Here is an 11,057-nt window from a genome sequence, read left to right on the forward strand (position 1 = left end):
GTCTTCCTAGGCATTTCGTGGATTGCAATGCAATGTTGGAATTTGCATCGATAAAGATATTTTATATTTCAGTCCAAAAAGATATTTTATATTAAAAAAAAGGATTCCAAATTTTTTTGACCGAAAAAGGATTGCAAATTGAAAAACAAAATATAAGCTTTCTAAAACTCTTACTCCTAAAAATTTTGGACAACTCTGTTTGATTTAATTTCTCAGTTTAAAAATTAAATTTGAGTGCGACAACACGAATCATAATCCTACTGATTTGAAGAAATTTTATTCCTTAAGACGAAAATAAATAATGATGATGATTATAATGATAATAATAATAATATTTTTGGCCTTAATAATAAATATTGATTGAACTTATAAATAGACAAGTAAAATGAGACAAAATCTTTCCTTCAAAAAGACTTATATTTTGAAACGATCAATGGAGTAAAAGGATCAGATAATGATGGCAAAAAAAATATAATAAGCCGAATTAAATTTGACAATTTTAAATATATTTTACATTAAATTTTTTATATGTATTATGTCAATTTCTTCTTTTTTTGTGAATAAAAGTTTAGATGAATTGGGTCTCGGGAACTCACCAGGACCAGGGCATGTCTTCAGGTTAGAAAGCGTTTATAGAATTACTTACAAATTGTCCACCACAAAGTTCTCACGTCGAGAGCGGGATTCAAACTCACAACCTTGTGGGTTATAAATCGACTCCTCACCAATTGAACCAACTTTTGTTTGTTGTGTCAATTTCTTTAATTATACATAACCATGTGACTAAATTTTAAAATATTAATATTTAATTATAAATTCAAATAAAACAAAGGAACAAGTATGATTAGAAAACTTGATATAATAGATATAAATAATCTGTTGTAAGTTTTGTTCTTTTAAAACCTCTAATTGTACAAGCATTTCTTGTGAATTAGATTGCATTTCCTTGTTTAACACATGATGGAGGGAGCACTGATCAGATTACTGCTAATAAAAAAGGATGAATATGTACTTATGTAAGACGGTGATTGAAAAAAAAAGAAGGGAATAGAAAGCGATAAAGATTTTTTTTTTTTTTAATTTTGATGTTAACATAAAGAGATTCTGCAAATTTAAGATGAAGCTGCGTTGCTCTTTAAAAAGAGACGTGGTCAACATGCCCATCAAAAAATGACAACCCCAACATTAGTTGTAGAGTCCTCGATAGTGATTGATCTTTGACAAGATATGTCATGAAAATACAACTAGCACATTCCCATGAATAAGTTTAAGAGATTCCCAACAACAACAACAAATTTAATTTGTAAGAAAATAAAACTTTTTTTTAGATATTTTTTATTAAAAATTTAATAATTTTAATATTCTTTTTATGGAATTCTCCCAATAAGCCTTCCGTTGTTTGTTTTAAATTAAAATACCAATTATATAAAATTACAGAGTACATCTCAGGATGAGAAAGAATGAGCAGAAATAGATTTAAGCAGAAAATTGACATATTTTTCAAGCACCACTAGAATCAAAATGAACAAGAAGATTGAGGTTACTGCAAACATGATCGAAGTTACCATTTGCCACTAACAGAAAAGCATTCATAGCACTAAAACTCCATTCATAACAATACTTTCAATTAAAGTGGCCCTCTATGAAAATAGCAGAAGAATAACATTTCATGTCCTCGTTACAAATATTCATGTCAGGCGGCAACTTTCCTGATGTGAAAAGCTGTGTTGAGATTAATTATTTAATGAGATCCTGAGATTGTAATTTTATGGGATAAAGACAATCAAATGCCAAAACTTCAAATTCATTACGGTTAGGTTCTCAGAAGATTTTGTTAAAAAAGTTAAAAATATTAATTTTGATAATTATTAATATAAGAGTTTAAGTTTTAAAAAGAAGTATGAATTAATAACAATGAAATATCATAATTCACAACTAAAATTTGAATCTTTCCAATTGTTATTTTCAACTTATTATGCAAAGTTTTTTTTTTAAGGAAATTAAACTATGATTAAATTGAAGTTCTCAGACCTAATTATTATTCTCCTTCTCCAAAATCCACATAGACACAAATTACATTATGCATTCATCTGGTTATATGTTGAACAAATTTTTTGAAATTCTAATTGGTTGCTCTAATATTAAGCTAAAAACTTAATTTAAACCAAAGAGTTGAAAATGTTAAATTTCATCACCTAATTTGTAAATCGACCGGGAAAATCGACCGGAAGTGAAATATCGAAATTTTTTTAGAGAGAATTATAATGAGGTCCAAGCAACAAAAAAATTAAAAAACAAGTTTCAGAGGTTGTCATTTCCTCTGTAAGACTTGTCGTTATAAGCTGTTCAGATTGTTATTGAGACTTTTTAATAATTATTTCTGGGATTTGATTCTAATTCTTCCTTTTTTTTTTTATCCTCAAGGGTCCATGGTATCGGCACTGGGGAGGAGAAGATAGAAGCTAAACATCAATGGCGCAATTGCTGTGCCTCGGTCTCTATTGCCCCCTCCAACCCAACAAAATTTCAGCTTCTTCTTCTAAGGCCCTGAAGCTTGGTGAGTCAACCAATGGGTCAAAGATATCCATTTCCACAACCAGAAAAGGTAGCTCAAGTTCCCTTAAAAAAGTCATTTTTCGGATTCTTGCTTCTATTTAGTGAGTGAGAATTATAATTTCACTGAATTGTTCAGCTTTCACTGCTTCTCTGGCTTATTACTACTGAAACTGACTGAACTCCAGGTGCTGCCAATCGCTTGCTCAAAACCCGGAAGCTGAATTTGGAGGTTTCTCCTCACAGAGCAGGTATACTTGTCTTTGTCTCTGCTCTGCTATCACTTACTCTTACTATTTAGCTGGAGTCACGCTACTTAAGGAGAGTGTCACTTGTTAATCGGATTCATCCTTTTTCAATTTTATCTACTACGTGCAGTATCAGCGGTTAGGTTGATGAGGATAGAGTTTGGAGGTGCTTTTGCTGACCTTCTCAATGAGAAAGGCAAAGGTTCAGGTGAGAATGAGATGGCATATGTTGAAAGAACTCTTGGCTTCCGCACCCGGCAGTTAAACGATCAAGATCTCAGGCTGGTTGTAACTTCCACTTCATTCTCTGGTTTTCATTTTGTACTTTGAATGCTATTTATTAATTAGACTGAATCTAGGTAAATTATTTTTAAACCCATCCAAAACAGTTGTACTCCTCCGGTCCTTAATATAAGACCCATTTAACTAATTTGATTAGATTAAGGAAGTTAGGTAAGTTAGTTAATTATAAGAAAATTGACACATTTTTCTAAAACACCATAATCATCTTTCTTAATACCCCTCACTCTCTCTTTTACTTAATTATGGTTGAGGGAGTATCTATAGGGGTAATTTAGAGAAAATTGATAAATATGATAAATGGGTCTTATATTTAGGACCAAAATCAACTCAAAAATTGGGTCCTATATTAAGGACCGGAGGAGTATTATGGTAGATCTATTAAGTTCTTATCTGTCCTGCAGCACTCATGAGTCACTGTATTGATTTTTTTCTTTTCCATTCTTGTTTTCAACTAAGGTTACAGACATTGTAGGGGGAACAATTCGTTGGAGAAGATATCTTGATCATTTGATTAGTTCAATAAGTCACGATAAAGATATATCTAGCATGGAACCCCTACTGTTGCAGGTGATTTAAGGTTCTGTACTTCTTGTGAACATGTTTATACAAGTCATCTAATTATATGAAAAAATTATTATACAAGTAAATGGGATTAGACAAGAATATTTTGAATCATGACTCTCACGCGGTTCATCATGATCGAATATAGATTTTGTATGTGAAACCATGGAATTTGTCATCTACTCTTTGAGCACCTAATTACTGATCTTAGTGTTTTTTTCATTCTCAGATTCTACGGGTTGGCTTCTATGAGATTGTCCAGTTAGATATGCCACCTTATGCTGTTGTTGATGAGGTAATTTACTTGCTCATTTGTGTATTGTTTCCTTGGAGAATAAGTCGGTTTGTTATATGAGCAGATATCAGAAAACAAATAGAACTTCTGTTTAGAAGGATTCTTATTTGTTGAATTTTCAAATTTTTGCTGATATATCTGCACTATATAATCCTCTTGATTTGCTCTTGTATAGTACCTTTTGCTTTCTATTTTCTCACTTTCCTTCTTTCTTTACCTCAATTGTTTTATTGTTCCTGTCATATGGAATGCAGAATGTTAGGCTTGCCAAAGTTGCTCTCAGACCTGGTGCTGGCAACATGGTCAATGGAATCCTTCGAAAGCTTGCAGTGCTTAAGGTATTCTTTCTGCCATGTTATAAACTGTGGTGAAATGAGCTGAAAACTATAAATAATTTATTAACTTCACTAATATTTGGCTTACAGGAAAATGAAAGCCTTCCTTTGCCCAAAGTGGAGGGTGATGACCGTGCTCAAGCGCGTGCTCTTGCTACTTTGTATTCTCATCCAGTTGTGAGTTTTTGATTCTCTCATTTCTTTTCATCACTCATGGTTTGGATAAGTCTAGAATTGGAAACCTGTAGCTTATAAGGAATAAACAAATATTTTTTCCTCTGGCCAGCATTACTAGTACTTCTCACTATCGCTGGATTGATAATTGATTGAGTATTTTGTTTTATGAAACTTTATCATACTCATTTAAAGATGATCATATTTTTATTGGACTTCCCCTGCTTCTTACTATTTGTCTAGATCATCATCTGGAAAAGGTGTATTAGCATAAGATATGCAAAATGTCTTTGCACTTCAACAAAGAAATTTGAAAATTGTATGCTTAATACATCATTTGCCCAAGTTTATGTCTGTAGTGCTTTCTAAATGGACTCATATTAGTACTATCTCAGTGTTTAGTTTTATCAAATTTGTGTATGAGGTTTTGAGAAACTAAACAGTTTGAGTGCTGCGTCTTCTCTCATATAACTTGAGTCGATAGTTAATGGTTGGGATTTTTGTCTTGTACAAAAAGCTAGTTATGACAATGAAGACTTTAATGTCCATCCAAATAAATATTGTAATGTAGAGAGGGTGAGAAATTTCGTTCACGGAATTTTTTTATGATAGCCGTTCTCATGAAAATGGAGGCTAAATTTACTTCTTATTATTTCTTTCTTAGTGGATGGTAAGAAGATGGACAAAGCATCTTGGGCAGGGAGAAGCTATCAAATTGATGATCTGGAACAACAGTGAACCCAGTTACAGTTTAAGGTTAGTGACTGCTTCTTCTTGTATTCTCTGCTCCTCCCAAAATAGTACAAGGTGTATGACAGGGCAAATGAAGTATTCAAGCTCTATGCTAATACAAATTTTAGGGCAAACCGCGCAAGAGGTTTGTCAAGAGCTGACCTTGTGGCACAGCTTAATGCATTGAAGGTACTACCATTATTCCATGCAGTGATAACTTCTGCTTAAAATTATAATCCACATGATCTTTCTGTACTTTTAGAGTTGTTATAAAAATTTTACATTTCGTCTTCCTTGAATTCCTTTGGAATGAATTCCTTCTTCTCTGTGGGCTGTGGCTAATGTATCTGCTACTGATCTGCATACCATAATTCTAATTTACCTACTGTCCTTGTGTAATCTATTTCACTCCCAATTTAAGTCTGTTTTATTGAACTTCAGGTCCCGCACACGCCTTCATCACATTTGGATGAATTTGTTCGCATCAAAACTGGGCTACAGGTATGAAAATTAGACAATGAGTTGATTATAAGAGTGTTATGATCTTTGAGTTTCCTAACTGGGCTAATAACCTTTTAAGGAGCCATAAACTGATAAATGGTAAAAATCCAGAGAGATGAAGGATAGAATAAGTGAAGCAGGTGGAGAATAGATGATAAAGAAAATATCCCTAGTAGACAGTTGATGGGGCGGGACTTTATATATTGTGTGCTTTCTAACTTATGCAATAGCCTAAGAGGTTTATTAGATAGTGTCATTTCCGCCTGAGCTATCTACTTTGGGTATCACCCCCCTGGGGGGGGGGGGTCCCCTAATTTCACACTGGAGACATTGAAGTCTTGTTGTTCTTCAGGTTCTTCACTATTTATACCTTTTTTTTTTTTTGCCCTTATAGATTGTCATTCATGCTGGTCTGCTTAAGAAGGGTTTATGCTCAGTTCAGGATGAGAGCGCAGGTAAGCTTTTCATCTTATCTGATAGAAGGGTTAACTATAATGTTCAAGCTTCTTTTCTCTCAGAAAAGTGGCCTTTGCCTTATTTTGATGATCTATCAGAAATAATCAGCTGTAAATATTTGTGGTTATATATTAGTAGGCTTTTAGATTTTGCAAAGGATTTCCTTTTGCTTGATAGGCCACATTCTTCTTTTCAGGGGCCAAACTGGATAGGATATATGTGACCCGCTTGTTGATTATAAGAAAAATTTTCAACCATGGTTTTTCTTTGAAAATAATTCTTACAAGCCTCTATCCTCATAAAATGGATTGTACATTCTCCATTGCAGGTCTGGTAGTTTCTGTTGTGGATCCTCAGCCTGGTGAAGTCATTGTTGATTGCTGTGCTGCTCCTGGCGGAAAGACTCTGTACATGGCCTCTCACTTACGTGGTCAAGGTATCACTAGCTCTTACGAAAGAGATTGAACATCTGAAAACCATGTGGGATTTCTTTTGGTTTAGAGACTATGATAAACTTTTTAGTAATGTTTTGTTCTCCATAAAAGACATCCATCCTGAAGAATTTTAATAAATTTCCCCCAAGTTAGCCTTTGTCCTTGGCAACCACAATTATTTGCATGACCTCTTTATATTAGAGCAGTTTAAATTTTCACCCATTTATGTGCCCCAAACATTAGAACTTGCTGTCTGTGTCAGAGAAAAAAAATGCTAGCTATTTCCAGATATTACTCTCCTTAGTCATATAAGCTGTCTGGCAGTGTTAGTGTCAATGATCTGTCTTGCTGAGACGTTGAATCACAAGTGTCCCTCCACCTGACGAATATGTGTGCTAAGAAGAAGATTATTTGTTCCAGGTATGGTGTTTGCAATTGATGTAAATCGTGGTAGATTGAGAATTCTTAAAGAGACAGCAAAATTGCACCAAGTTGATGGTGTCATTACCGCCATCCATGCTGATCTTCGTGAGTTACCTGTAAGTCATTAAACTTACATTTCAAAGCTCAGAATCTGTTTATTTTTAATAAGTTGGCTTTGTATTGAAATTCTAGGATAGCAAACCACTTAAGTGTAATAAAGTTTTGTTGGATGCTCCTTGCTCCGGACTTGGTGTTCTTTCCAAGGTACTATATTAAACATCTTGCGATCACCCATCTTGCTTCCGGTTTCTTTTCTCGCTGACAAACCTTTTTTTAATCTTTGGCTTTTCAAGAGAGCGGACTTACGCTGGAACCGGAAGCTAGAGGACATGGAAGAATTAAAGAAATTACAGGATGAGCTGCTAGATGCAGCATCCAAGTAAGGCCAATTTTTAAAATTTTTTTTTTTTTTAAAAAAACTGTCCTCTATTCATGTATTAATTCATGAGAGGTGCACGGATTTGTAAAGTTATGATTTCTTTGTCTTGGTAGCTACTATATTGAGCTTCTTATAAGGTGTGTAGAATTTTTTTCAGACGCAATGGCTAAAAATCTTGATTTATGACTTATGACTACCGTTTCAGTTGTTATTTGCACATCATGAGAGTTAGTTCTGGTTTTGAAAATTGCCTTCTATGAATGGCTGATTGAGAACTATTATCAGTTCAGTGAATCTTTGGATGAAGAACTCTCTATAATGGTGACTAGTGGTAAAGTTGAGTAAGGGGGATCAATTCATTGTTATTGTCTTTCATGTAACATCTTTTTGCTTGTGTAGATTGGTAAACCCAGGTGGAGTGTTAATCTACAGTACGTGCTCCATAGATCCCGAAGAGAATGATGAGAGGGTGGATGCTTTTCTTGCAAGACATCCAGTAAGTTGTCATTGGAGTCTAAGATTTTCAAATACTTTATTTCCTGTTCTTGGACCCACTTGTGCCTAGTCGTCTTGAGCTTCTTGTGAGATTTAGAGAAATTGAATACTGGGCATGTTACAGGAAAGCTGTCGAATAAAATAATGGACCATCAAATGCTTTGGCTATATGTAACCTCTTTTGGGAAGACTAGTCATGGTTTGGTTTCTATTATGAAGTTAAAACATAAATGCTAATTTACTGTTCTCCATGGGATTCAGGATTTCCACATCGATGCCGTAGATAGGTTTGTTCCGCCTGATTTTGTGACGGACCGTGGCTTCTATTTCTCCAACCCAGTAAAACATTCACTGGATGGCTCCTTTGCTGCTCGATTGGTTCGAGCTTCATAAAATGAATCCTGGGTAATAATCTTCAGTATCTTCATTGTCTTTTGAGGGAAAATTCAGTTGAAAACCGATTCCTAGTACTGCTGCTTACATTGGTGCTGGTCTTCGCTCCAATTTTTGCAAGCACTGTCTCGTGCACTGAAATCAGACATTTTTCCTTCTGGGGGATATTTCACACTCAGAACAGGGAATCATCTGCAATTTTTCCCAAATATCGTTTAAAAATATATGAATGGTCTACAGCCCAAGAGCATTTCCATTTTTTTTTTCCTGGTAATCACGGATGGGCTGCATCCCAAGAGCATCAACAGAGGCACTTACATTGTTGAAGGATGATTATTGTCGATTTTCAGGCAAAACACCTAACTTTCTGTGGCAAATCTTGTGGCCGATGGTCATATTATGTATACTTTTGCTCCAGTTGCTTCATGAATTTTTTTTCTTTTTTTGGGTCCTGAATCTGGTAGATTGCTGGACTTCCTTTTTTAACAGGACCTCATGAAGTAAAATGTTTGATGGATGTAAATAAAAAAATGCTACTCTTCTTGTAAGTACTGGATTCCAGTTAAGGCTGGTGCAGTTTTTGTTATATGAAATTGCCACTGACCTTGGGAGAACAAAGTTGAGAATGGATGGCTTTTTTTCCCCTGCGAGGTATAGGTATCTTTCTATTGAAGATAATCCTAGTTAAGACACTGTCGAGCATTAAAATGCTGGTACTTTTCTCAGTAAAGATTTGAACTTTAGTTCATTGTATTGTAGGGGACTGGTCCTTTTCATTAGACCAAATTCTTGTTGGTTGATTTTAAAGCTTCAAGCTAAGTTTATGATTCTTGTGCATTCCAAGAAGATCATAAATGAGTGGCAGAGATAATTTAACCAAGGGGCATGGGCACAGCATGATCAATCTGAGCTCCTGTTAAATAATTTGAAAAGTCAAATCGTTGTGAGATATGAACATAATTTGTATTTACAAATAATAGTACCTTGCTTAATACTATTTCTGATCCTTAATATATGACATTGTTTGACTTTTATTTTGATCATAAATATAAGATTCCAATCCACTCTGTTTCTCATAATTTATGCATTTTTTCTAATTTAGTCTTTTTAATAATAGTAGTTCTGGCGAATACATTTGTTTAATAAGGATATTTTAGAAAAAACAACATATATTTATTACAAATAACTAACTTAACTTCTTTCCTTAATCTTCTCAAATTAGTCAACTAGTTCTTATAATTAAAATCGGACATGGTATATGTTAAAAATTTTGATTTTATGTCAGTTAAAAATGCCTTATAATATTAGATGAAGCCAAGAGGGTTTTATGTAAGAACATTATGTAATTACCAAGTATCTATGATTTTAAACACCAACTTTTCGCTGGAAGTCGAGTGCAGAAAATAAAGATTTTTCATTTTTCAAAGTTAAATGTGTTTTGGGTTTAATAAAAAAAGGCTAAAAAAAATCTAAAAAAAAGTTTTTTTTATTTTTTTGAAAAAAAACAAGAGGATCTATTTCTATTCCAGTTTAGGCTGGATGTATCGAGCAAATGAGCTTAGAATGTTAGATACACCATACAAAATATTAGGATGTTGGATGTGCCTAAAAAAAAGTGTTGGATGTACTTTTATTCAAATTTATATTATATAAAAATAAGTTTATATAAATAAAAAATATTTTTATATATATTAATCTCTTTTTTTAATATATAGAAATTTCTTCTCTATATTTTATGAATTTCATTTTCAAATCCGGAGAGAAATTTCATTTCTATATTTTATGGAAATTCTTTAATCGATGGCTCTCAAAGTGTCGAAGAAAATAAAAATAATTTTAAGAGAAAATAAAGTCCAGAGAGAGATGGACCAAATAATGGACAGCATAAGTAAAATTCATTCCACTATTAAAACACCCAAAGTTCACAAGATTAGATCCATATCTTAATTAATCCCGTCCTTGATTCCAATCTGTGCATGACAACCAATATCTTCCTCATAGCTTGTATCACCATGCACGCCTACCAAGTCAAAAAACGAGGTACTATTATAATTACTTGATGCTTTTTTTTAAAAAAAAAATCACAATTATCTTTTTATTGGAGATAATTCTGTTCAAGACATTGTTAGACGTTAAATATGGATACTTCTCTCAGCAGCAAAGATTCAAACAGTAGTTTATTATATTATGAAGGATTAGTTTCTTTCGCTTTGTCCCCCAAATTTTGTAGTTTATTCTCCAAAATATCTCTATTGATTACACATATCAAGATATTTTCATTCAAAGGTCATCATGTTTAAAAATAGTATTTTAGAAGAATGAATTCATATTGATTACAAATAATTAACCTAATTATCTTTATTAATATACTTAAATTAGTTAAACAACTCTTATATTTAAGAACTGAGGAATTACAATAATAAGATTAAAGAGTGGTTGTCGATTATTGCCTCATAAGAGTGTGATATTAAGAAAAGCCACATGAAGCATCATCACTGAATCTTTGTCTCGAACACTTGGATTATAGAGAAGAAGTTGTCGTCGTTGAACAGGTACTTGTGTCTTTCCACATGAATAGGACAATAACATGAAACGACATTCTGCCTCTCTCGTGCAGGTCCCAATATTAATTATTATGACAGAATCATATAAATATATATATGTATGTATGTATATATGTGTGTATGATATCTCCGGTCCTTAATAAGAGTTATT

At 33.3% G+C, this 11,057-nt stretch overlaps 1 protein-coding gene across 3 annotated transcripts; it reads left to right on the forward strand.

The window, feature by feature from the left end:
* Nucleotides 1–2,432: 2,432 nt before the first annotated feature.
* On the forward strand, nt 2,433–8,960 carry LOC114728745 (probable ribosomal RNA small subunit methyltransferase B). 3 transcript variants are annotated; one of them, XM_028915689.1, is made up of 18 exons: nt 2,433–2,605; nt 2,742–2,804; nt 2,932–3,086; nt 3,561–3,671; nt 3,895–3,960; nt 4,215–4,298; nt 4,386–4,472; nt 5,134–5,225; nt 5,330–5,390; nt 5,643–5,702; nt 6,097–6,157; nt 6,487–6,594; nt 7,013–7,131; nt 7,208–7,279; nt 7,369–7,454; nt 7,854–7,950; nt 8,211–8,354; nt 8,464–8,960. In XM_028915689.1, exons 1-17 carry the CDS (start codon nt 2,473–2,475, stop codon nt 8,340–8,342), a joined length of 1,587 nt encoding a protein of 528 aa, XP_028771522.1. In that variant the 5' UTR covers nt 2,433–2,472; the 3' UTR covers nt 8,343–8,354; nt 8,464–8,960. The 3 variants fall into 3 exon arrangements, with proteins under 3 accessions (XP_028771522.1, XP_028771521.1, XP_028771523.1); XM_028915688.1 differs by having other exon boundaries at nt 8,211–8,960; XM_028915690.1 differs by having other exon boundaries at nt 2,932–3,009; nt 3,568–3,671; nt 8,211–8,960.
* The last annotated feature ends 2,097 nt before the right edge of the window (nt 8,961–11,057 follow it).

Source organism: Neltuma alba, unplaced genomic scaffold (assembly GCF_004799145.2).
Source record: "Neltuma alba isolate B1F8T4 unplaced genomic scaffold, ASM479914v2 tig00012567_pilon, whole genome shotgun sequence".
Lineage (NCBI taxonomy): Eukaryota > Viridiplantae > Streptophyta > Magnoliopsida > Fabales > Fabaceae > Neltuma > Neltuma alba.

Excerpts from the sequence above, each read along its gene's own strand:
- LOC114728745 (XM_028915688.1), top strand. The coding sequence starts at position 2,473 with ATGGCGCAATTGCTGTGCCTCGGTCTCTATTGCCCCCTCCAACCCAAC. Across the intron at positions 3,961-4,214 it reads CTTATGCTGTTGTTGATGAG|AATGTTAGGCTTGCCAAAGT; the intron begins GTAATTTACTTG and ends TATGGAATGCAG. Across the intron at positions 4,299-4,385 it reads GAAAGCTTGCAGTGCTTAAG|GAAAATGAAAGCCTTCCTTT; the intron begins GTATTCTTTCTG and ends TTTGGCTTACAG.